At 36.3% G+C, this 26,026-nt stretch overlaps 2 protein-coding genes across 6 annotated transcripts in view; one reads left to right on the forward strand and one right to left on the reverse strand.

Moving 5' to 3' along the window:
• LOC149661657 (neuropeptide CCHamide-1 receptor-like) overlaps window positions 1–24,704 on the reverse strand; it is a 100,625-nt gene extending 75,921 nt beyond the window's left edge. The window contains exon 1 of the mRNA XM_089843218.1: window positions 24,572–24,704. The gene's annotated coding sequence lies outside the window, so the exon portion shown is untranslated. The remainder of the gene's footprint in view (window positions 1–24,571) is intronic.
• Window positions 390–24,759, forward strand: hlk (hulk). Of its 5 annotated transcripts, XM_089843208.1 has the most exons (38): window positions 396–809; window positions 2,222–2,404; window positions 3,127–3,267; window positions 7,013–7,195; window positions 11,222–11,365; window positions 11,735–11,917; window positions 12,944–13,075; window positions 13,200–13,382; window positions 13,519–13,650; window positions 13,720–13,902; window positions 13,972–14,103; window positions 14,323–14,505; window positions 14,592–14,723; window positions 14,966–15,151; window positions 15,232–15,363; window positions 15,430–15,609; window positions 15,678–15,809; window positions 15,868–16,053; window positions 16,121–16,252; window positions 16,317–16,502; window positions 16,734–16,793; window positions 17,848–17,988; window positions 18,056–18,238; window positions 18,320–18,457; window positions 18,526–18,708; window positions 18,771–18,902; window positions 18,962–19,285; window positions 19,347–19,538; window positions 19,604–19,741; window positions 20,125–20,169; window positions 21,120–21,302; window positions 21,376–21,507; window positions 21,584–21,766; window positions 21,979–22,119; window positions 22,188–22,370; window positions 22,491–22,631; window positions 22,708–22,890; window positions 24,590–24,759. In XM_089843208.1, the coding sequence occupies exons 1-38, from the start codon at window positions 641–643 to the stop codon at window positions 24,757–24,759; spliced, it is 6,066 nt and encodes a 2,021-aa protein (XP_089699334.1). In that variant the 5' UTR covers window positions 396–640. The 5 variants fall into 5 exon arrangements, with proteins under 5 accessions (XP_089699338.1, XP_089699334.1, XP_089699335.1 ...); XM_089843209.1 differs by lacking the exon at window positions 20,125–20,169 and having other exon boundaries at window positions 397–809; XM_089843210.1 differs by lacking the exon at window positions 16,734–16,793 and having other exon boundaries at window positions 397–809.
• The last annotated feature ends 1,267 nt before the right edge of the window (window positions 24,760–26,026 follow it).

Here is a 26,026-nt window from a genome sequence, read left to right on the forward strand (position 1 = left end):
CAATTTTCTATTAATTCGGGATTAGCTTTGGATTGGATATTATATTTAAGTTTTATTATTAATTTGCTTCACGTGATCTACAATGTAGACTTTGGTTCTTGTAATTACTGTTCGCGTCGCGATACCATACGTAATTTTATTCCAAATGCATTCGTGAGGCGCACCAAAATCACGAGTTCTTTCTCATACCTACCCAATCAGAGCTCAAGATAAATAAAACCTCTGTTATCTCTGTTAGTACCTTATTTTGTAGGGTGGAATTGGACTTGTTTCTACGGTTTTCCAGGTGTGGGTAAAAACCCTGTTTAACATGTGGGATAAGAAGAGGGAAGAGGCACTCCGGATCCCGGAAAGCGACGCACGACGTCGAAGAGAGACACCACAGAGAGAGAGGAGAGAGGGAAAGTGATAGAGAGACGGAAGAGGAAAGGATCAGAGGAGTTATAGAGGGACGTGGAGGGAGAGGGAGAGTGAAAAATGCGCCTGGAAAGGCGCGAGGCATAGACGCGATCGTAGGCTACGGTAGCGTCTTATATAATCGCGGAGCTGGGCTGCTCCCAAACGCGAAAGCTCGCAGCCTCCGAGAATCCTTTTCTATCTCTCTTTCCCCTTTTCGGCGTGGCCCACCCGCTAGGCCAAGATGGCTGCCCGTCTGTACCGAGTGCTGTTCCTATTACTCCTTTGCCTCTCGGGGACGTATTGTAAGAAAAAAGTTCCGCAGCCTCCGCCCGAGGAAGTGATCGAAGAAATCGACGGCAAGAAACTTGCGGAACTGCTAGAAACCGAAGAGTATTTGGCCGTTTTCTTCTGTGAGTACCGTGCTCCGTTTATACCGTCCGTATTTCCCACCGCCGCTATTCTCAAAAATCGTGCCGAGCGCAGACCCCCGAAAACTAAACGCGTCTGCTAGAGAGAATCCTTAACCGAGGCTTAACCGTCCCTGCCTCTAAGAATCCCCCGTCCCGCGAAAGAAGGACAAACTTATTATAGGCATCCATCCCCTCCCGCCTCGAAATTCCCAGCGTAAAAAGTGGCGCGTACGTCCCGGGCCGTAAGAAATCCATCCCGCCAGAAATATGTCAAAATAACCGAGTTATCAAAGCGTATATTTTCTTAGAAAAACCCTTAAATTTTTAAGGAAAGAAGCGGCCATTTCCATTTAGCTATTATTAACTTTCAGCGGGCTTGAAACCGCGCGCTTTCCAAAAATGGCTCGGCACTAGTTTTACGTCTCGCGCCTCTCTAAAAGTAAAACCCTCGTTTTTGAACGCGAAGAGGGAAGCGATTACGCTACGAAGGAACAAAAGGGGGTTTCGCTGACGTCTCAGATCCCTTCTTGAATAATTAATACTAGAGAACTAGATCCAGGGGCAGACCTAATGCATTTTTAAAAAGACTCCGCTTGTCTTCCTCCCCGTTAAAGTTAATGAAAAGCGTTTAATCTAAAAGGTGTCTACCATCGTTTCTTCCCGCCTTTTCTAAACTGTAATTTGACCTAAAGCAGACGACGGAAAAGAAGGCGCCTCGAGCGGTGACAGTGAAAACCACGGAAGAATTCCTATCCTCGTATCCCCCAGGGACGAGAACTATAAAAGCCTCGCGAGTATAACCTAATGGGGATGTAATAGGAACCCTGATACTTACACTACTTGTTGATTCTTTCAATAGGCCGGGCCCCGCTAAGCTAAGCAACGTAGCCAGCCTACCCGCTTTACATTTAAACGCTAAATCGAAATTCAATATTTTTATCCCTCTAAGCGCCTTTGCAACACGTTCGATTAAGCTCCTAAATACACCCAACCGATAATTGATACTGAGAGAAGACGGGCGATAAGCAATCGTAATATCTAATATTACGTGTGTATAATCCTCATTAGATATAATGAAGGCAATTAGGCTTAACGTTGACTTGTCAAAGCTATACAATTCAAAGGATTTAAGTTACAGTGAAAGAGGCAAACCATTCCCAATAATGAATAAAGATGTTAGCTGACGATTATTTTTTAGCTTCTAACCATAAATTCTAAGGCAGGGTGTCACAGTGTTTTGAATTCATTTTAGATCCAAAATGAGTAAAGATTAACAAATGAAATATAATTTTAGTGGTTTACGTAACCGCGTTACAAAATTGCTATGCTCTTTATGGCAACCTTTCTAATTAACGTAATTGCTAATTATAATTAACTTACAAATATAAATACGGGTTTTTAATGTTTTACAGACACGAAGTCGTGTAAAGATTGTGACAAAATCCTACACGAACTCGAACGCATAGACGATGAAGCGGACCAATTCGGCGTGGCGTTCGTCAAGATATGCGAAAGAAGCACGGCCAAGAAATTCGGCATCACCACATTCCCTCAACTCGTCTATTTCCGTAACCAACAACCTACTTTCTACGATGGTAAGAACCCCTCACCTCTCCCCCAATAAACTATAACCTAATCCTACAATTAAATTACATAAAAAGTTAAAAACCTGTTAATTCCATAAAAAATAAACCCCCAACTCTAGACTGATAATAATTAAAATTGTCATTTGTCAAAAGAGTCATTTAGAGAGCGACAAAAATTAGGCCAACTTTTCAAAGTATATTAATTAGTAAGATATGAAACCAATTAAGTATTATAAGGGTAACTACAATAATCGAAGATAAGAGAAAAATCGCAAACAAACTTCTTAATTACGCAAGTCACTCGAAAAAGAAAATGAGAAATACCGCTACATTTACACAAGAAAAAGAAAGTAGATTAGAAGGATTTTTTTTATTTTACATCTACCTTTAAAGAACAATGAACAAGTGTATACATTTACACGAGTCTTGTTCGCAATTATAAAATACAGGAGTCATATACTAAATGCTAAATTAACGCTCTTCAATATAGGCATACACCACACCATCCGTATTTACTAATCATGTGACATTAAAGTCTAAAAATTGTTAAAAATGATTGATAAATGTTTTTAAAGTGTGGGAATATTTTCATAATTCCAAACAAACTTTTAAAAGAAAATTTTAATTAAACTCTAGATAGACCCGTAAAGTGCTTTACTAATAGTTTCTAATTACGTCAGAGTTTAAGTTTTCGTTCATTCACTAATTAGTCTATTATTAATTAATATCAGGTGACATGATGAACGAAGAGCAAGTCTTAGATTGGCTGACAAATCTAGAAGCTATGGAATTACCGGATAAAATTGAAGAGGTCAATGCCAAGATTTTACAAAACATCATAGATGAAACAGACTACGTCGCCGTTCTATTTTGTAAGTAAACTATTTCAGCAAAAGAAATTTTCCTTTCCTAAACAGTGCACTCCTTTATTTTGGCGAAAAGTTTTTTGTCTTTCAAAAGAGTAGGAGTATTGTAACAAAAAGTAAAAATGGGGAAACGGAATGAAAACAGTCGAAAGTTAAAAAACTAAAAAATCAAATAGATCGCGAGCCAAAACTTCCTAGAGGTCATCCCCAAATACTACTTTGAAATAAATTTAACTAAACGCCATTTTAAAAATAAAATTTCTGTCAAAAAAGTCCGTGGTATTTGGGATAAAATACAGGGTGTTTATCATAAGTATGCATGAATAAATTAAGGGGGATGTTCTTTGAACGAATTTCCGTCGAAAATGTAACCTCTATCTCCATTTTGCCACAAGGGACACTGTTTTCGAGTTAAGATTGTTCAGAGTATTTTACGGATGGCACCTTAAATTTAATTAATAAACTGATTTAGACAATGATTTCTAATTTAATTAAGGGGTCATCCATAAAACACTCTAATCATAACTCGAAAACAGTGGCTCGGACGGAAAAATAGAGATAGAAGCAAAAATAGGCAAACTAAATTGAAATTGGGTCTATACAATTAGAAATAGCAAGACACCTTTGATTTCATAATTAATTATCATTCTATAAATAATTACATATATATGCAAATTTAACCATAAGGTGACAAGGCTTGAAAGGGTTAACTTAGAAGGGTATTATCTGTAAATACTCATACTGCTCAAATCAAATGCATCCAATCTAATTTGACAGCCAGTTTCGTAAGTCTGAGTAAACAAATTCCTTCGGAAGGTATTGCAAATTCCAGACTAAAATATGTGAGCAGTGGTTTCAAATAAACCGTATATTTAATATTGACTTAACTAAAAGGTCAATATTCTTGAGACATATGAAAAACCGATTACGAAACGTGACCAAGACCTCAACTTCAGAATTGCGCGAAAATTTCGGTCAGACGTTTTTGAGTTTGACACTCGGCTTAAACGAGAGAACCCCCGAGTATATTTCTCCTTTGTATTTGACTCGTTTTAATGACGTCAAAATGTTGAGAAAACAAATGTAAGGAAGTAAGAAAACAGGGCGGAAATAGGAATGGGAAAGGGGGGTGCAAAGTGACTTTAAAATGTTTAAGGAAAAGGTCCACCACCCCACAGTGCCCTCTACCCCTTAGTACACCCCCTCACTCCTTTATTTTTAGAAAATTGGACCGATAGTTCGGTAAGGGATTGAAGACAAATCCTATATGTATACCGTTTGGCAAAAGCCACCGTGTATACTCCATTAGCACATTGAAAAACAAATATACTTATTTCTCCCAATAAAACGTACTCCTCCAAAACGTATATGCCAATGTGCTAAAGGACTACACAATCAATAATAAACATAGCATCTTAACACAATCCATTGACACAAAACCAGCCTGAATTTGCAATAAACTCAAGGCAATACAAACATTATCTCTTTAGAGACTAAGTCAAAGGGATTTCGGCTTTGTAAGCGTTGCAAATTTCATTTGAAGCATTCTTTACAACAACTAAGCAATAGCTTCTACGTTTTCTTCAATATTACTTTTTGGTCCAACGAGCTTTTGGTCGATTTCGCACCTCGCGAGACAAAAACAGCCTTGAGATATTGGGGTATTATCGGAAGTTGATAAATCAGAGGTAATTTAATGCCATAGATTTTACCGACAAAGGCAAACTAAAAATATTTCGGTTAACAATTATCCGCGCTTTGGTAACTTCCGTTTGTTTTTAGCTTTGTAAATCTTTTCAGGCTATTCTAGGCGATAAAAGGCAATTATGCGAACCTCAAAACATCCGAGGGTGCAGCGAGAAAACCCTTAGAAATGCTTACAATAAACGAAGGTGTTTGGGGGTAGCCCAAAAAGGAGGCACGCGTGTTAGTAACAAAATCAACGGTGTCAAAGAAATTCCAATTAGGCCTAGTATTCCCACGGTTAGTGGAAGAAAATAATTAGGAAACTAACGAGGGTCTGTTCAAGCATACGCCCGCGCGGTTTCTGTATTCATCTTCCTCCAGAATCAACATATATTTAATAAGACACATTTGATTATCATCTCTTCTCTTCATCCCTTCCCGGCATAATTTCATTAGTTTCATTTGCATATGGTACGTAGTGAATCTGTCTTGAATAAACCCTCGAGGAACTCTTCAAGGCAAGTCTCTTTCGAGAGAGAAACTAGAGTTTAACAAGAGTTCGGGACATTTAAATTCGTGTGTTTTCAATTTAAATTCTTTAAATTAGTTTATAAAATTTGTAGTTTCTTCGAATGGACAGACAGACAATGTGGCATGTCCGGGTCTTCTAATTGTAATTTCTAAATAATAAAAGCGTATTTAAAGTATAAGTAAACACAATTAAAATGTTAAACTTTGAATTTCCTAATTACACTCTTTCGCAGCAGCAAATTAGAAAGTGTCTTATATACATCACTCTAACAGCCAATTAAGCTATACAAAATCACAGACGGGTCTGTTGTCTAAGATAATTTCAAGATACGTTACCTGATAAGGGCATGCGGATACAATCAAAGCAGACTAAATTTATTATTGGATATTCTGTTGATTTTTAAGTGAATATTTCATAATTAAAATTTAACTTGGAGAGCTTTTTCCATTAAGGCTAAAGTCATTGCTCCTGCTGGCCTCCTACCATGCACGATTTAGATCTGATAGCGAGCTAGAGTAACTAAAAACCGTCCTAATGACTTAATCCTCATTTTAAACTTAAGTTCGTATCAACTATGAAGTTCAATAGAGGGCTTTACAATAAACAAACCCTTGGTAGATATAAAAGTTGCGCAAACTCAAAGTGAGACAGAAAGACTTGAGTGAGCTACGACGCAATGAAAGAATAGCGCGCTAACCAATTAAGAAATTTAGATTCTTAAGTATCCTAAGTAGAAGTTGGAATAATGTCAAATTCTTTTATACTATTACTGAAGTATATACCCGAGTCTGTCTACGTTTAGGAGCGTCTGGCTGAATTATAATTATAACATTAAGTCTAATACATTTTTAAAAAAGTTTTTCTTTTTTACTCGCTTCAAGTTAGAAAGTTTGTAAAGTATTGAAGGCAATTACATAAATAATGACACCGCGGAGAGTAATGATTTCTGTCCGGGTTTAACTCGACCTTTAACCTTTCACTCTCTTTAAATAACCATGCCGGTATCGACTCCGCGGTTGAATTATTAAAGACATTCACAGGATGGTTTATCTAAGGGTGCCAATAACCTCTATCCCCCTAAACTATAGTGGTTTTCCCCTGTCGAGTGAAGAGATAATCTAAAATTTTGGTGCGGACAGTTGTTTAAAATTCACCTGTTTCGTAAAATATTCAATATGCGATAAAGTTCAACAGTAAATATTTTAAAAATGCCAGATTTTTGGGATGATCAGATTTCGATAACGTTTTAAAACATAAACGTATAAACAACTTCCTTAATGTAAAAAGTGACCAAAAAACCAATTTTCAAAACCTGATATACAATAAATATAATTGATAACAAAATATGTAACCTACAGTGTCAGTTGCGCTACAGTTTAGCGCATGCGCAAAAGAACACGTCTATTAGCATAACAGAAACTAGCTAAACCATCCAAAATAAAAAAAAGACTATACGATTTTATTTATTTTTTTATGAAATAACGAAATTATATTTAAATAATTATAATCAATCACTATATTTTTACGTTTCAGACAAACAGAAATGTAAAGAATGCGACTTGGTACTCCATGAACTGGAGGAGATTGATGATGAAGCCGACCAAAATGGAATCGCATTCGTCAAAATAATCGACGAAGCGCTGTCAACGGAATACGGTCTAGAGGAATTACCGGCACTCGTCTATTACAGGAAAAAGATTCCTCTACTATACGATGGTGAGTTCCCTCCTTCCCGAAAAAAAAAACAGTACGTTTCTTTCCAATCCGCGGAAGAGATTACTTTCAATTTAGTCTTATAGGGGTCATCAAAGTAAATGGTCCGAGTACTTTCCCCAAATCAACATATATAACTCAAATCGGAAGTTGATTAAAGTTGAAGTAAAATTCGTGAAAATTTTATAAATTTCCATTTAAAGATCTTATAAACATAAGAACCCCTTTGTTTGTGTTTATCTTCGAGTAACAATGTTTTACTTCAATTTTATTTACTTCTGTTGAATTATGATAAGGTAATACAGACGTTATGAACTAAATTTAGTCTATTATCGAGTCTGGGAAATATAGAGCTGTACTACCATATTCGTACATGCAAATGAGGCGAACCAATATAGTATTAACGTCCGGGAGTTAATACAAGCAACGTAAGAGAAATAGCGCCCGAAAAAATAGTTTAATTATACTATAATCTAGATACAAACAAAACTATTTAAATCCGCAGTCATATGAGTTGCTCAAAAAAGATATCCTAACCAGGGACGTCATTGACTCATTTCCATATATTAAAATCTATTTTTAGTAACAATATCGTTGAGAAATTTCCCTATTAAAATGGAAGAGACAAATATGTTGTTGAAAGTTTCAATATCCTTAAAATTAAACCACATTATTAATTCTACTTCAAAAATAGCTACATTAAAGGCGACCTCATTCTTTTGACAAAAAAAAAATAAAAATAATTAAGTAAGTCTGAGTTGGTAAAGAGACGATGGAACATAAGTCAAATTACTGGCATGAATGTCAGACCATGAGGGAAAGCTCAAAAACAGGCTTAATAATCCTTATGTTATTCGTACGAGCCCCTGTAGAAATGTTTATCACGCCTTACACCGGTGTTTACGGGAAAGATGCCTTACAGGTTCTCAAAATTTAATGAATTTAAATAAAATCGTAAATTATTTTAATTTTACAGAAAAATATATCTTACATGCTTTAATAATAATCAGAAAATTAGGGAATACATAATAATAAACGAGAAGAGATTGTTAAAACCCAAGAAGAACTTTAAACTGTCAGATAACATGGTTTAAAACCTAAACTTCACAATAATCCTCTCAAAGGATCCCCTAATGCGGCGTTCCACTCTCATAGGTCCAATAAACTTGTTACTCACACTGAACACAACAAACCCCTTCTTTTCCCCTTTTCTCTAAAAGCGAATTTCATTACCATTAGTCGACTCTTCAATCTAGCCTCGCTGATAAGAATTAACTAAACTCATTATCATCATTCTTATTAAACGCGTCAAAGAAAAAAACGAACGGAAAATTTTTTAGTGAGAGAAGACATTCAGAATTTAAAAGAAAATTCAATTAAATCCAATGGGAAATCTCTACACACGTCATAGATTGAAGAAGAAGAAAAAAATTAATTTACAAGATTCCCCAAGCGTTCAAACGCCAGTAAATAAAAGAAAATCGTCTGTAGAAAGAGCTGTACTAAGAAGAAACCAGATAACGCGTTTGAAACTCGACAAGAAAAAAAAACCACTTCTTAATATCCCAGGGGGAAATTAATAAAACATTTTGACGCTACATTTTAGCTTATGGATATACGTCAAAGACATGAACGTCTCAATTTGTGACAGGAATATGAAACGCTGTGTATTTGTATCTTTTTCTACCTCAATTTTTTATTTGTTATCAAACGTCATTCTCTACTCACGCGAGTATTTCAAATATTCCTTAAGAAAAAAAATTTTATAAATCGTAAAAGTTTTTCCTTTCTTTTCCGGAGCTCTGAAACTTTTAACTTTCTTACATCCGAAAAAATCGAGGTTAAAGCAGCTACCGTTAGGGGGTTTCGATCTTCAAAAGTCAACTTTAGATTTCAACAAAAAAAAAAGAAAGAAGAAAGTAAAGTCTATAAAACTTGGGGACTCGCGGGGAAACACGCAAAGTCCTAGGTTCTAAAAAAGAATGACGAGTAAAGGAAGCTAGGCCCGCGTCATGTCTGGTTAGAAAAAAGGTTTTCTTGGGTTTGAGCCAACGTAACCTGACGATAGACGAAGAAACGGCGAACGTTGTTGTCCTTCACGTGCCTGCCAAAAAATCTACAACTGGAGTTTTAATCCTATAGGGTTGTAGAAAAAGCGCCATGCAAAAGTACTACAAAGATGCTTCAATTCTAAACGAGATAAAAAGAACTGATTTTGCGGTAACAGTCACTTTCACGATTCGAGTGAGACTGAGGTGTTATACGGGAAGTTGAACAATTCTCATTGGAATATTTTAACTGCCGCTTTAAAGGGGTGTAATCTTTCAATCAGTTCTTCAATTTTCGTGGGATAATTGTATTAATTCACTGTGTTGAGAACTAGGGGAAGGGAGATGAGTGAGAATGGTGAACCAGAGAAATTCGGTCGTTGCCATAGGCGACACGCCATCCGTGGAAACGTTTTATCAGACCACTAGTGGATTTTAATATTTTTTCATTCCGTTCCCGCCTTTATGGAACGAGAAAATTAATTTGGAAGGTTCACGCAGTGATTAGTTATCCATGGTTTTTAAGATATTTATTCGAGTCATTATAGGTTGAAACGGTCTGACATTTTAAATAAAATAAGATTTTTTAGTGGAAACAAATTAACAGAAGTTTATGAGCCGTTATATAATTAGTACAGCCACATTCGGCTTCGTTATATACACGCTTAATTACAATATTTATTCCACCTTATTCCCGATGCGTATGATAAGGCTTAACGAGCGATTTTAAATCGAAAATCTGGGTCAAAATGATGCGTCGTCTACTACAGAATTGAACATATTGAAACGTTTCGACTGAAAAACAGACGACGCATCAACTTGACCCAGATTTTTCAGTTAAAAATAGCGAGTTAAGCCTTAGCACTCGCATCGGGAATAAGTAAGTGGATTAGTATAATGTCACATTCAGGTTTTCGTTATAAGAATGGAAAGAACTAATAGGAAAACTAAGTAAGGCTAATTAAAGTATACATAGTGGCAGTATTCTAATTGTTTACTCGTAAAAATAATGAATTTTAAACCCAATTAGCTTTTAAACGTTAATTAAATTGTACACAACGACAGTAAGCTAATTATTTGCACATTATATAGCATAACCCTTCCTACAAGTTTCTCAAGGCTTTAAAGTGTAGTTTAGGTGTATTGATTTATAAGGGTCCTTGTAATCGTACTAGGGGATTTAAAAAACCCGGGAGGTGCTGTTTTTTAAATCAATAAAATTGGGAAAACGAAATACGAACGGGGACATTATACTTACATATCATTTTTTGTAGAAAATTTATAGCTTTTCTAGCAAAAATATTCGCGATTGAAAGCTGCACATAGAAATATGAAAGTTAATGATAATACCAAGGCCTAAAGCTAGTAAGCTACTTAACTTGGTGTAAATATTTCTGGGATTTTTTTTTTACATTAGTGGGAGATAAGATAATAAAATCGAGAAGCAAGAAACTACTTAGGTTAATATTTAAAGAGATCAGAAATTACTTGAAAGTCTCTATAAAAGGCATATTGGTATTTATAAACAAAGGTAATATCACATGACCGGAGATTTAAAAAAAATAATAAATAAATAAATAAGATAAACTTTCCTACAAAAAGGTTTCAGTATCGTTTTCAAAAAACATATTGTAGAAGAAATACTTCTCTTACATCCTGTATTTTTTCTCAGAAAAAAACCCACCTTCTTTTCTGAAGAGTTTTTGTTGTCAAAACCTATTATTTATTACTGAGCATAAACTCCACGGAGATGTTGCTAGGGTATTCTGGAATTGGATAGAAATCTCACATCCCAAAGAAGGGATTTCAATTAAGGTTCTTAAGGTTGTCCACGACAGCTTAGAACTTTTTTATATTAGCCTCTTTTGTCAAAAGAATTCACGTTTAAGGAACAGATGTGTTCGTTGAGCCAAAAAGAAAAGTTACTAGGGCTAATCCCTCGAAAACCTTTCTTTTTTTCTTTCCTGTTAATTCATAATAGGAGACCTAATGAACGAACAAGATGTCTTAAGTTGGTTGAACGAGTTTAAAGACATTGGCGAAGAAGGAGACGTAATAGAGGACGTTTCAGCCAGTAGATTAGTATCGCTAATTGACGAATCAGACTTTTTGGCCGTTTTGTTCTGTAAGTACAAGATTTTTCCTTTCGTATTGAGCGGGAAATTGGGGTTTTTGAAACAGGTAACAAAATTTGAACGAAGAAAAGTGATGCAATAAATTAAAGGACGCGTTCATAGGGTCAAACTGAGTTGAAAGTGCATCGAAGAACATGCATGTGGTCTACAATATTTAGTTTTAACGAGAAATGGGCTTCCAAACATTGATTTAATTTCCCCTAAAACAAGGAAATATTCAAGCATGTTGAGTAAGACATGTGAACGTTATTGAACCTTTATCTATAGCAGAAGTATACTATTAAATGTGTGAAACACCATGGTATACTTTCGATCAATGAGTCATTTTTTATTTTTTTTCCCCCGGCTTTTTCTGATAGATGACAAGGATGGTAAAGAGAGCGATAAAGTTTTGGAAGAGCTTGAAAATATTGACGACGATGCCGAAAGAAACGCCATCGATTTTGTCAAAATTGACGATGATCGTGTCGCCCATAATTACGGAATAGAAGAACTACCGGCTTTAGTTTACTTTGAAAAAGGAGTACCAAATTTCTATGAAGGTAAGAGAAGAGTGGCCAATGAAAATCCCTTACAAAGTAGTTTTAAAGAGAGGATGAAAAGGATAGGAAAAAAGTGATTTTTATTTTTATTTGAGTGCATAGTAAAAACATCGAAAAACATTCATATATATTTTTTTTTAAAAAAAATATAAAAATAAGCAGACGAACTGTTATTGGCGTCTTACCGTTTAATTTTCAAGTCCCTTTGGATAAAGGAGCCTCGTTTATCAAATTATTAAACATACTATATTATACTATACGCATTTCAACACCATAATCAATAAAAATCACTTGATTTTGCACTTTATCCTCCCTTTAAAGAAGAAATAAATTTCTCCTCGAGATGATTCACTGGAGGTGATCGGGGAGATATAAGAGTCTTAAGAGTACTTTCGGGGTCTCGAGGGGTAAAACATTATGATAAAAAATAAAAGTATATATTTGGAGTGTTTTAACTCTGGTTCTATAAGAGATACGGGGAGCCATGACAAGTAAATATTATAACAAATATTCGGATCGAATTCTATCCGGAAATCATCATCATGTGAAATGTATACAAGAATTAACCACAAAAACATCAATAAGAGAATGTCTCAAAATTTTAAATAAAGTTTGCGCGGTTTTTGTATAAAGAGTTACTTGCCCCCCGAATTCGAGGAAAAGATCTTACGTTGGAAAGGATTAGTAGTAGATAAAATTGTTAAGAATGAGAGTAATGGAAACATATTGCCTTCCAATTGAAATATAAAAACTTTACCATCAATGGATAAACCGAAAGCTCTCAAAATAGGCATTCTCTTATAAAGGGTAGAATAGGTGGTTGATAACTTCAGTTAAATTTGATGGATCGAGTACGTTCTCAACCATCTCTCCTATCACACCATTATTTCTTAGAAAAGTACCCGGAAAAAGCGCGAACTAATTTCGTGGTTTGTTACTTTCCTAATCTCTTCTTCACACTGCTGAATTTGCTATGTACCTATCTCTCTCCCTCTCACTCTCCTCTTTTTTTATTACGATCCCCAGGAGATTTAACTTCGGAAGAGGATGTTCTCGACTGGTTAGTGAATCAAAAAAACACGGATGAGATCGAAGACGTCTCCGACGAAGCGTTAGATATCCTAATTAAGAAGAATTCTCACGTCGCCGTGCTTTATTGTAAGTTTTTTCCTCCCAGGCATTCATTAAGAAATGAAATGTATCAGAAAATAGATTCAAAAGGGAAAAGCAAAAATAAGAGATTATGCAGGGTCTTGATTAAATATCCCTTTTCTAAAAACAGATTCCAAGGAAGATAAAAAAAGCCAGCAAGTACTCGAGGAGTTGGAGTCAATTGACGATGATACGGATAAAAATGGCATTCTATTCGTCAAGACAGACGATGATGAATTCGCTAAAGAATACGATGTTGATCAATTACCACAATTAATTTTCTTCGAGAATCAAGCACCCACTGTTTACAAAGGTTAGTAAGAAACACGTGATTATATTTTAAAATCTCAAAGGAAACCCAGTAAAGTCAAACACTTCTGAGACAGGACTTATGCTTTTCTTTCCATATAGTAACTTATGCAAAAATAAGAAAACCCATTTAATTTCAGATGATTTAACGAAAGAAGAGAAGGTACTTGAATGGTTAGTAGCGCAGAAATCATCGGATGAAATCGAAGATGTGACGCCTAAAATCTTGGAACAGATGATTGAGGAAAATGAGAATTTGGCGGTTTTGTTTTGTAAGTTAATTACGAACTAAGAGTAATTAGCGAAGATATAAGATAATAAACCTAATTAATTAATAACAGATGACAATGATAACATCGAGAATAGGAAAACTCTGGGCGAATTAGAGAATATCGACGACGATACTGATAAACATGGCATTCCATTCGTCAAAATTGACGATGATAAATTGGCGCTTTCGTACGGCGTTGATGAGCTCCCCGCTATGGTTTACTTTGAGAAAGGAATACCGAATTTCTATCAAGGTACTGTACGATAAAGGCATCGCGGAATTTAAGAAACTGACCGATAGTGTAACACTCTTTATCCCGTAGGTGATTTGAAAAACGAGGATGAAGTCTTGAAATGGTTAATCCATCAGAAAAACTCTGACGAAATCGAGGACGTTTCCGACAAAGTCCTAGAGAAAATCATCAAGAGAACGCCGCACGTTATCGCTCTCTTTTGTAAGTAAAAGTCAAGTGTTTTTGTTATTTAACGGATTTTGGCCTTCATAGTCTCTTTCGATACTCTTTATTCAATCGTGTAAATTCCCAAAACGCGTCTAACTCGTCTTGTTAAAGCAAGGGTAACATAAGCTTTCAAAATGTGTAAAAATAGTCGAGGTTACGAAACCCCTATTTATCTTTGTTCGCCGAATAACAAATTTTGAATATATTTCCCAGACGACCGCGAGGACAAAGAAAGTCAGAAGGTTCTGTCAGAACTTGAAAACATTGACGACGACACGGACAAGCTGGGAGTTCAATTTGTCAAGATCGATGACGACGACATGGCCAAAGAATACGGAATCGAAGAATTGCCGCAAATAATCTTTTTTGAGCACCAAGTTCCCATTTTATACGAAGGTAAGACAAAGAAAAAAAAATTCCATTTGTCTGGAATAAAATTTGAATTTCGTTTTTTATTGCATCGTGGTGGCTGATGTTTTTAGGCGATCCAAAGAACGAGGACGCTCTTTTGAAATGGGTGGTAGAACAAATGGAGTCGGACGAAATCGAAGATGTCTCAGAAAAAGTCCTTGAACAGCTCATTGAAGATTCTGACTATCTGGCAGTTCTTTTCTGTGAGAGAAATTCGTTCCTTCCTTAACACACCCGACCAACTCCCCAATCGCTTATAGATCGAAAAGTCTCGTTCACACTTCTTAGTATTTTTTTAGCCCGCTTTGAAACACTTCAGCGTGCGGAATAATTTAGTGTAGTGTGAACGAATCTTCTATGGCCTAAAGTAGTTCCAAGTTTATATAAGCGCGTTCGTTTCATTGATTTTTACCCTTTGGGGGAATGAAACGTTTCTCCCTGGCAGATGATAGTGACAACCCGAAATCGAAGCAAATCATCAAAGAGCTCGAGAACATAGACGATGAAACGGATCACGCCGGAATCCCATTCATAAAAATTGACAGCGACGAAGTGGCTAAAGAATTCGGAATAGACGACGAGCTACCACTTTTGGTTTATTTCGAGAACTCAATCCCCAGTGTTTACAACGGTAATCCCAGTTACAAAGATCATAAATAAATCATAACAGATAGAAATAACGGTAAAAATTTCATCTTTCGATTGATAAAGGGGATCTAAAGAACGAGGAAAATGTCTTGGAGTGGCTCTTGCACCAAAAACAATCCGATGAAATTGAGGATGTGACGGATAAAATGTTAGAAATGCTTATAGAGAGTCAGGAACATTTAGTCGTTCTTTTCTGTACGTCAATTATGAACCGATAATTTTAATCTTCGTTAATTTAAATGGTTACCGTTTCACTTTTAGACGATAAGTCGAAAGGTAGCGAAAAGATCCTAAGAGAATTAGAAAACATAGACGATGAAGCCGACCAAAATGGAATGGCATTCGTTAAAACCGACGACGTAGAATCGGCTACTAAATACGGAATCGAAAAGTTTCCAACGTTAGTTTTATTCGAGAACGAAATCCCCAATTTATACGATGGTAAGCTTGGCACGAAGCCTTCCTGAACCCATCGAATTTGATCCTAAAACAGATATTAAATATTTCAGGCGATTTATTGAAAGAGGAAGACGTTTTAAGATGGTTGTTGGATCAAAAGGAAAAAGACGAGATTGAGGATATCACGGAAAACATGCTGAAGAACTTGGTGGAAAACACGCATGCATTGGCTGTGCTTTTCTGTAAGTTTTTCTTGCGACGAAACGTTTGAGAAAATTTTGACCTCTCATCTCTATCTAGACGACAAGGATAACGAAAAAAGCGCCGCCGTCTTGAAGGAATTGGAAAACATCGATGACGATACGGATAAACGTGGAATTCCATTTGTTAAGATCGACGACGACAGCATCGCCAAGGACTTTGGCGTTGACGATGAGATACCAGTTTTAGTTTATTTCGAGGACCAAATTCCAAGTGTCTACGAAGGTAAGGTTTCTTGACCCTCAATAGAACGCCTAGCCTCAGTTCTAAACGTCTCCTATTCGGAATATAGGCGACCTACGCAACGAAGATGAGGTTTTGAAATGGCTAATCCATCAAAAGGAACACGACACTATCGAAGAAGTGACTGATGAGATTCTGGAAAATTTGATCAAGGAACGCGAATACGTTCTCGTCTTTTTCGGTGAGTTAAAGTAACAGCTGCGTGTCCGAGAAAATTGCAGAGCTCTAAATTCACTTTTCATCAGCTCCGGATTCTTGTTCGAACTGCGACAAGATCCTGGCGGAGTTAGAGCATATTGACGACGACACTGACGACCACGGAATTAACTTTGTCACGACTGACGACATGAATTTCGCCAAGAAGAAGGCTGGTGTTACGGAATTCCCTGCTCTGGTTCTATTCAGAAACGAGGAACCCATCTCTTACCAAGGTGAAACGATCGAATCTTCAATGTGGTATTTATTTGTCAATTGAAAAATGCGGCTTTCGAAGCACGTGCGCCGCTTTACTCGTTAATTTTTTATGGTTTTTTAATATAATCATTTTTGAATCGTAAAGGCTTACAATTTTTTGTCTCTGTTGGCCTTAAATATTTCTTATTATTGTTATATAACGGTACTATTGGAGAATCCCTTGTTAAATTCTCTTTCGGCCACTATAGGGGATTGGAGTAAACAAGAACTGAAAGACTGGCTCATACCATCCGCATTTAGAAGCAGCAGTGAGTCTCGCGATCTACTATAAACATTCCAAGCCAGGCCTATCCCCCATGCACCAACTCTATCTTTTCTTTAAATTAAAACTGTTCAAAAGAGTTATGCTATTTCGAAACAAAATCCCCGATCACTTTGGTCGAAAACCAACCATCCATGAGTTCATCTTTAGCGCACAGTTTATGTCTCTCAGTGTCACTAAAAACACCAATTTAGTGATTCAAAAATATCTGCATCCTGGCATGGGAAACTGTTATACTTTTATTTACCAAAAGAAACTATCACGCCCCCCAAGATCTGTTCCTAGCACCTTTATCGATAGTTTTACTTGTAAAAACCAACGTTTAGGACTTTACACGACAGAATTGACACTTCTCTATCCCTTTTAGACGTGCATTGATTATTACGTCGAAAAAAGTAACATCGTTGACATTTTTTTCCGTATATTTTTTGGATTCGTACGAACCACTCAATTGAAGCCCTTCGTTTTTTTTGCCTTTTCAATTTTATTTTATATCACAAAATATGGGACATATTGGTCTCATATACTTTGTATGTAATTCAACCTCGGTCAAAGTATTGATTTTCTATAGTAAAAGGTTGAATTCATCGACAAAGAATAAAATTGAAGACAGGTACCGTTTTAAACATATTTTTGTCTTTTTGCGCGTACCGCTGTTTTTAGAACTGCCTTTTTTATGCATGGAATTGGTTCTTTTTCTTATTATCTACACAATGGTTTATCTATCTATCTATTCCCATCTCTACTTTTTTTCTATGATATGAATGTATACTTTCTTCTGAAGCCTCTTCTATCTTCTTCTTTTTCAACTCTATTTTTGTTACATTTTCTTATATTCTATTTTCATTTTCTTTCGTAATAAAAAGGTTGCCCAAATATTACGAATCTCAAGTAACGAAATATATGATATTTTCACAAACATTATGAACCTCTTAAGTCCATTTTGAAGACTTAAGAGTGAAGACTAATTTTTGGGCAACTTTTCAGAATAGTCCTTAGCATCTACATTAATTCCTCCTTAAATTTCCTTAAAACTGCAGGCGATTTAATTGACGAGGATGCTGTCCTAAAATGGGTCACCAAAGAAGAGACTTTAGATGATCCGGATGAAATTGACGAAGTCAACAGCAGGATGCTGCAAAAAATGCTGGATACGAATCATTTTGTGGCTGTACTTTTTTGTAAGTCTTTCAAATGTAGCAGATGTTACCAAGGGGGAAATAAATTACCATGTTTCCCGTATTGCAGACCAAGAAAAGAACCCCGAGTGTAAAAAAGTACTTCACGAACTGGAGAATATCGATGATGACGCCGAGCTTTCCAATATCGATTTTGTCAAAGTGTCCGATCCGGCTGTGGCCCGAGAATACGATATAAGGACATTCCCATCACTGGTCTTTTTCAGACATAAATTTCCTCAATTTTACGAAGGTGAGTTATGATCTAAACTAGAAAAGGACAAATTTCGGGTGTGGAAGAACTTGTATACATACATTTTCTTTTATATAACAGGCGATTTGAAAGACGAGGAAGAAGTCTTGGCATGGCTCAACGAAAAGAAGAGCGCGGGAGGTGACGTGATTGAACAAGTGGATAAAAAGATGCTGAAGATGTTATTGGAGGATGCTGAAAGTGTCACCGTATTTTTCTGTTAGTTTTAGAACAAAACATAACCTTTAAGTTTTTGATGGAAACTTTAAAATTATGAAATATGGTAGACGATGACGACTGCCAGGATTGCGACACCATCTTGGCGGAATTGGAACATATTGACGACGACACCGACAAACTGGGCATTCATTTCGTCAAGACTGACGATATTGATTTTGCCAAAAAGTTGGACATCACCGAATTCCCATCGTTGGTGTACTTCGAGAATGAACAACCAAGCTTATATTTCGGTAAGAATTTGTTTTCCTTTGGTTTATAGTTGTACAAGGGAAGTTTTTGGGGAATTTTCCAGGCGACTTGATGGACGAGGAATCGATCTTGACCTGGCTAACGAAACAAAAAACCGAAGATACGATCGAAAACATTAATCGAGACATGTTAAATCGAATGATCGCCGAAAAGGATTATTTAGCAGTCTTCTTTTGTAAGTTTCCAAAAACTGCAATCCCGTCGCGGAGCCACAATAACTTTTAATCATGGTAGATGTACCGGGTGATCTGGAATGCGACGAAATTATCGAGCACTTGGAACAAATCGATGACGACTGCACGGATTATGAAGTGACCTTGGTCAAGATGAGCGACAACCTGATGGCTAAGAAGTACGGTATCAGAAAGCCACCGGGAATAGTTTTCTTCAGGCATGGTAAACATATCAAATACCCCGGTGACCTCTTCGACGAGGAAGAAGTATTGGAATGGTTGACCAACCCGGAGAACATGGAATTGAGCGATGCCATTGAAAGGGTTAATAAAAGAATGTTTGAGAGAATTCTACCACGTTACGAGTACATCGCCGTCCTGTTTTGTAAGTTGTTGACCTTAATTCAAATCTACCAATCTACTAAAATCACGTTTTCATAATTTAGATGGAAAGAACTGTAAGCAATGTCCGAAAGTACTCGAAGAACTTGAAAAGATTGATGACGAAGCGGACGCTGCCGGAATTCACTTCGTCAAAATGGATGACGACGTCATGGCCAAGAAATTTGGTTGCTTCGCCTTACCAGCCCTCGTATTTTTCCCCAAAGGAGAACGGGATGTACCAATTATTTACGCTGGTACTACTTAATCCACATATAAACCCAGGCTAACTGTAACTAACACTAACACGTCTCTAACCCAGGCGATTTGAGAAACGGCGAACGTATCTTAGGATGGCTTTTGACGCAAAAAGATCCTTCCAGCGACCATATTGAAGATGTTGATGGCGAGACACTAAGGGGACTTATCAAGAAATCCGAATACTTGACGGTTTATTTTTGTAAGTAACTATAAGATTCTCGGATTGAATAATACTAACGCATTAAGCCAACAGACGCGCGTACAGCCTTCGAAAGAAACTTACCCTAAATGTTGATCAAAAATCGTTCTAAATTAATATAAGACTAAATTGCAATGCCTAGATAATATGGTAAGTCCATCAGCGCAAATGTAATGAGGAAAAAAAAAAGACCAAAACGCCTTACTAAAATTTGCTAAAAATTGACGTAAAATTTCGAAGCGCGAAGCTCAAGGAAAAAATATTAGGGGGTCCACCTTCCTTATGGTTTCCTTCTTCTCTTTTGATTTCTCTTTGCTTGTAAGGAAAGTAATGTTTGTTTTGTTTTTACATTTGTCTCCCTTATTGGGGGTCTTAATATTTAGATGACGAGCAAAAGTGCGGAAAATGCGACGACGAAAGCAAGAAGGGTACGTCACGTGTCAGACGCGAAGGGCAAATATAAGACAACTTATATTAGATTCGAGGAATATTAGTCTTTATAAATTCTAAAACTAATCATAAAAACAAAAACGCCCCCATTCAAATTTCCACATCTTCGTCTTTTTCTATGCTTGCGCAAACCCCTTTCAAATAGTTCTGCCTCTGTCAGTAGATCTCTATCTTTATCCTAACATGCCATGGTTCTTTTACACTTTCTTCGAATATTCAACTTTTCCGTTGGTAAAATTAAATTATCCAATGTAAGAAGTTGGGAATAGTGTAAAGCTTTAAAAAATAATCGTAGTATTCTAATTTAACGCTTAAAAATATTAAAAATTAGTTTTTATCTTAGTAGTAATAGATACCTAAATGTAGTAGCGATTAATTAAACGCAGTAACAATTTTTTCTAAGTTACCGGTAAGGTAAATAATAAAACGGGATACGGTATTTTACTATTTTTGGAGCAAGGGAAGCAAAGAAAAAAAATATGTTAATTTTTGCGTCGAAAAACTAGCTCGGGTTGCGATTTTTCATAACGCCTATCATTTTTGCTGCGCATATTTTGTATATTTTTACATACGTTTTGATTCTTTTTTTTCTTCGTTTTTCAATTTTCCATTTTCCACTATTCATTTTTACAGGATCAGCAATATATATTTTTGGTTTTCTTCAAAAATTCCCTTTGGTTTAATTTATTTTTATTTTATTTTAAGCATGATTATTATTATTATTTATTTTTCTATTATTTTTAATTTATGCTCGATTACTTAACAACGAACCTTTCTAACTTGTTTTAGGTTTAGGAGTTAGTATCAAGGAATTTTAGTATAGAATAGAATAGAAAGAGAATCAATAGACAGTAGTCTAGTGTAGAAATACTTTAAATCTCGCAGAAAACCTAATATTAAAATAACTTTGAATCTGTCTAAAAATCAGATGATGCCGACTGCGAGGAATGTACGGCTGTTTTGGAAGAGCTAGAGAATATTGATGACGACACGGATAGGCACGGAATTCAGTTTGTTAAAACGAGTGACCATACAGTGGCGGAAGTTTATGGTATCAATGATTTCCCAGCATTGCTCTATTTCGAAAGGAGAATTCCCAGTGTTTACGAGGGTATATCTTAAATGTTTAATAATTCGCTATATTTCGTGAATCTCTAACATTATTTTATTTCATTTTTGAAAAGGCGACCTATTGGCCGAAGAAGAAGTTTTGCAATGGTTGGTACACCAACGTTCCGAAGATACTATCGAAACGGTTAACCGTAATATGTTGGAAAAACTCGTGGAGGACACTCACTACTTAGCAGTTTATTTCTGTAACTAAACCGTTCTTATTTACGCGAAATTTGGACAAAAATCATGGATATTTATTACATCATCTCGTTTAATTAGACAAACAACATTGCAAGGCTTGCGACGCATCTCTTGCCGAACTAGAGAATATCGACGATGATTTGGATCTTTATGGCATTCAAATGGTTAAAATCCAGGATAACATTCTTGCCAAACGTTACGGAATCAAGACGTACCCCGCATTGGTCTACTTCAGAAATGGAAACCCACTTTTATACGATGGTGAGAACGTCACGCGAGTACCTCCCACTAACCCACTAAACTCCGTATATTTGATAACGCTAACGAAAAGGATGGAATAATGAAAATAATAATAATAACGGTACGCAAAGTGGCCTTGTTTGCGCCTACCAATCTAATAAATATTTTTTAATTTACAAATGATGGGTGGGGGATTCGTGGCGATTAATAATTGTTATTCATTCGTTTAAAAGGCGACATTCGCAACGAAGAAATGGTTCTGGAATGGTTAATTGATGATGAAAACAGGGAATTGGCCGATGAAATCGAATCCATCAACTCGAGGATGTTAAATAAACTTGTGGAAGAATCGCCATTTTTGGCTGTTTTCTTCTGTGAGAATTAACTTATTAAGATACGATGGTTTACGATATATTTTACAAATATTACGAATCCTAAATAGACGACGAAACTGCGGAAGAATCGATAAAAGCCCTGAAAGATCTGGAGAATATTGACGATGAAGCTGATGTCTTTGGTATAGACTTTGTCAAAATCAGCGATCCAGAAGCGGCCATGAAATGGAACGTCATGAATTTGCCAACTCTGGCTTATTTCAGGAAACAAACTCCGGTATTTTTCGATGGTAAGATTTATGATATACTACTCCATTGACTATTCCAAGAGTCAAATGGTCAATAGTCATTTAAATTCAAACATGGTGGGAACTAAAAGAGCCAAGTGCTTTTATTCCCTCAATAATAAGGTGAACTGAGCGAGGAGGAAAAGGTTTTGCAATGGCTGACCAGTCAAGACGTTTTCGAAATCAAGGACGAAATTGAGGAGGTCAATCGAAAAATGTTGGACAAATTATTGGAGGAAAATGAGTTTGTGGCCGTATATTTCTGTAAGCCTTCATAAAGTTTACGCATAATTTTGAAGGCACGCTATATTTGTTAATATTTTATCCTATTTCCTCAAAGACGATAACAACTGTCCAAAATGCGAGCTGGTTTTGGAAGAACTTGAACATATCGATGACGAAGCCGATGATTTGGATATCATGTTTGTAAAAATTAAGGATGTTCGATATTCGAAAAAATACGGCATTAGTCAAGTTCCCGCCTTAGTTTACTTCCGAAGGAAGTTCCCGTCTATTTACAGAGGTACATAACTAATTAAGAAAATCCCGTCAGGGATTTCTATTTATACCGAATCCGAAATCGTAATGTTAATCTCTATGGAGCTTAACATTACGAGGTGGATAGTTTTTTGCGAGTTAGACCCAAGGTTTCGCAACCAAGGGGGTACACTTTTTTAACAACCTAACTTTACAGCACTAGCAAAGGCTGAAAAGGTATAGTATCTCATGTCTCGTAAAGTTATAAGTACTACGCGAGTAACGTAAATAGCGACTAGGGTAAGGATGGCCTCCATTTTTCAAGATGGCGGCGGATTACAAAAATATTTCTTAATGATCATCTACTAGTTAAGAATAACGTCCCTGCGAAATTTCAACTCCCTAGGTAAAGAGGTTCGGTCTGGGCGTTAAATTATAAGTCAGCCATGATATAATTGTGGATGGAGCTAAAAAGGAAGTGGTAATCTTTCCGCATTCCCAAAATAGTCGGCTTCTATTGTGTCGATCATTTCCCGTACCATTTTTCCGCATTCTCCAATTGTCGGTCTCTATTGTGCCTATCTGGGGAATGCTACATTCTTGGGGAAAACCCTCCTGAAGGTGGTTCCCAACCCGTTGGTATGTAGTATCTACACTGTTAAATCGGCATCCTTGAAGTTTACCAAGCCTCGCAGCTGGGAAACCCCACCGCGCCGGCGCTCAGACTTCAAAGCTCAAAGGTGCCGCCGCGCGTTCCCTTCCGAATACCGAGGAATCCCCGTGGAGTATATATTTGGGAAATATTGTTAGTTGACCGTAAAACCCTATAAGAAGTTGATGATTTAGGCCTTCGCGTTAGAGACAAGTTTAACGGGAATTTTGCAAATAACAGTATATTTTTTTTAATAAAAATAATAAAATTGTATCGTAATGGTGGAATTCATAATAAACTTCGTACGAAGCGAAATTTATTACTATTATTATTATATTGCGCGCAACGCCCTGCCTTTGCCTGTACTAAATTGCGTTGCGTTTGACGTTTATGAGTTCCACCTTAAATCTATATCTACTTAGCCCGTCCGGGGTCCGTCGGAACGTTTCTGTTAGTTTTGGGTTAGCAATAATTATCAATCATAAATGTTAACCCCATTGGATTAACGTGAGACTATTTACACAACTTGGGGGCTCAATTATAAGAGATGATTAGTCTGTCAAAATTAAATTTTACGTATTGACAAAAACTATAGTCGCTGTTTACCTTAATGCGCGTCGTTAACTTATTGAGAATTATTATCTACTTATGAAGGGAAAAAATGCGTGTTTTAAAAAGTGTCGCCAAGGGTTGTGTATAAATGCAGTTTTTAAGGACTTCGAAGCAAAACTCGTTTTTGTATAGGGAGAGGGCAAACCCATTCTTGCTACGTCATAGGCTTATATCTCTTACCTCGATTCCGTCCCCCTAACGGGGGAATTTCAGTATCGCGCCTACAAACGCTCCCCTAGGTAGAGGTATAAAATGACGTCGGATGTTCTTTTCCTCCCTGACAAACGCCCTCTCCCTATAATTCATTTATGTTCATGTTGATATGACTGTATTGACTGACGGCGCGTTACCGTAATGCCTTAAGAAGGCCATGTAGCGTTTCAATATGGCTTGTTCAACGCAAATAACTAGCAAACATACCTAAGCCTAACACTAAAAAATTAAAGAACCAATCAAGGCTTACCCATTTCTCGATCGCCAGGTGATCTTGAAACCGAAGAGGAAGTTTTGGAATGGTTACGGAAGAACCGTTATCGTCATCCAGAGCTCAATTTATTCATGTACATCTTGGTGGCGATCTCGCTGGCCTTTGTCTTCTACACACTGTTTCTCATGTTCTGCTTCAATAAGAACAAGGAAAAAACGCAATAATCCCACACATACCGCCGAACGCATCTTCTGGAAATATGAAAAACAAAATACCCGAATGACTCCTATGATCACGATTGTATCGTGCTATAAACTATTTTGGTAGGAAATCTACCGAAGACGCCACAAAGAGCTTTTTTTTAAATAACCATGAATAGTTTTAGCACGGGCCCCCAACATGTCAAGGCTTAATACGTATTAAATTCAAAACAAGATTATTATACAAAAATCCGAATTAATTAACAACTTCAACATAAACTTACCATAGTTTTGATAAACTCAAATGTCGGTGGAATGCGTAATTACAATGAAACATCAGAAGACAAACACTCAAAAAGAAACTTAAATTTGAAACCACGTGTTCTCATAGTCACGCCGACACCCGACTACTGAAGTTGAACCTTGAACCGCTGCTTGAATCTCACGGGGGGAGGGGGGAAAGGTCATAAGTCTGACTCCTATAACGTCACTAAAATTATGGTGGCGTGGGAAATTTAAGCATTTGTTTTCGTTAACGTGAAACAAATTATAAATTAACTAACTTCGAAGCCTTGACGTGTTTGGGAAAGAGTGTAAATGGGAGGTTAATTGTTGGGGATGTCCTGTTTTCGCCAGTTCAAAAAAATATATATAATAATCTTCCATCGTCTCGGAAAAAAAAATAATAATTGTGATCTTGCTCACGTAAATCCATCTTTTAAATTTTTAATTCTACCCACTTCTCAATCGTTTTTGTTTTTTTCTTTTTTTAATTTTTGGAGAAGGTCAAAAATGTGACGTCGGGTTTCTTTGTTATATTTGTTCTTGTTTGTTGTGAGAAAAAGAAATAATAATTCGTGGTTTGTTCTTGCCACTCTTTCAATGTTGTCTTTCGATTTTCCTAATTTTTTTTTTTCGCACTATGCAAGAAACAAAACTTACACTCGAATGCAAAAAAAAAATCGGTTTTCTTTTGTTATTTCGCGGCCTATTAAACAAGATTTTAACTGCCACTTTTTCCGTTAAAAAAATTGAACTTTCTAGTGCAACTTACTTTCTTTATATAGCGATAAAAAACGTTTTTTGGCAATAAATCTTTAAAAATTGTTAGGGACACGGAGAATGTGTTACGTTTGAGCATATGTGTGTTCACAACGAAAGGATTAAGGAATAAAAACATATCTGATTAAAATTATTAAATAATAAGGAAAAATTTGAAATTTTAATAAAAATATTTTTGCGCCAGATTAGGCCCAAAACAAAAACCTGATAATAAACATTAAATTATTTC

This window comes from Phalangium opilio, unplaced genomic scaffold (genome assembly GCF_054372755.1).
Source record: "Phalangium opilio isolate 3A_F unplaced genomic scaffold, DU_Popi_V2 ptg000070l_1, whole genome shotgun sequence".
Classification (NCBI taxonomy): domain Eukaryota; kingdom Metazoa; phylum Arthropoda; class Arachnida; order Opiliones; family Phalangiidae; genus Phalangium; species Phalangium opilio.

Bases quoted from the DNA above. Each gene is read 5' to 3' on its own strand.
- hlk (XM_089843208.1), top strand. From the start codon at position 641: ATGGCTGCCCGTCTGTACCGAGTGCTGTTCCTATTACTCCTTTGCCTC. The intron at 14,506-14,591 runs GTAAGACAAAGA...TGATGTTTTTAG, and splicing joins AGTTCCCATTTTATACGAAG to GCGATCCAAAGAACGAGGAC. The intron at 15,810-15,867 runs GTAAGTTTTTCT...ATCTCTATCTAG, and splicing joins TGCATTGGCTGTGCTTTTCT to ACGACAAGGATAACGAAAAA.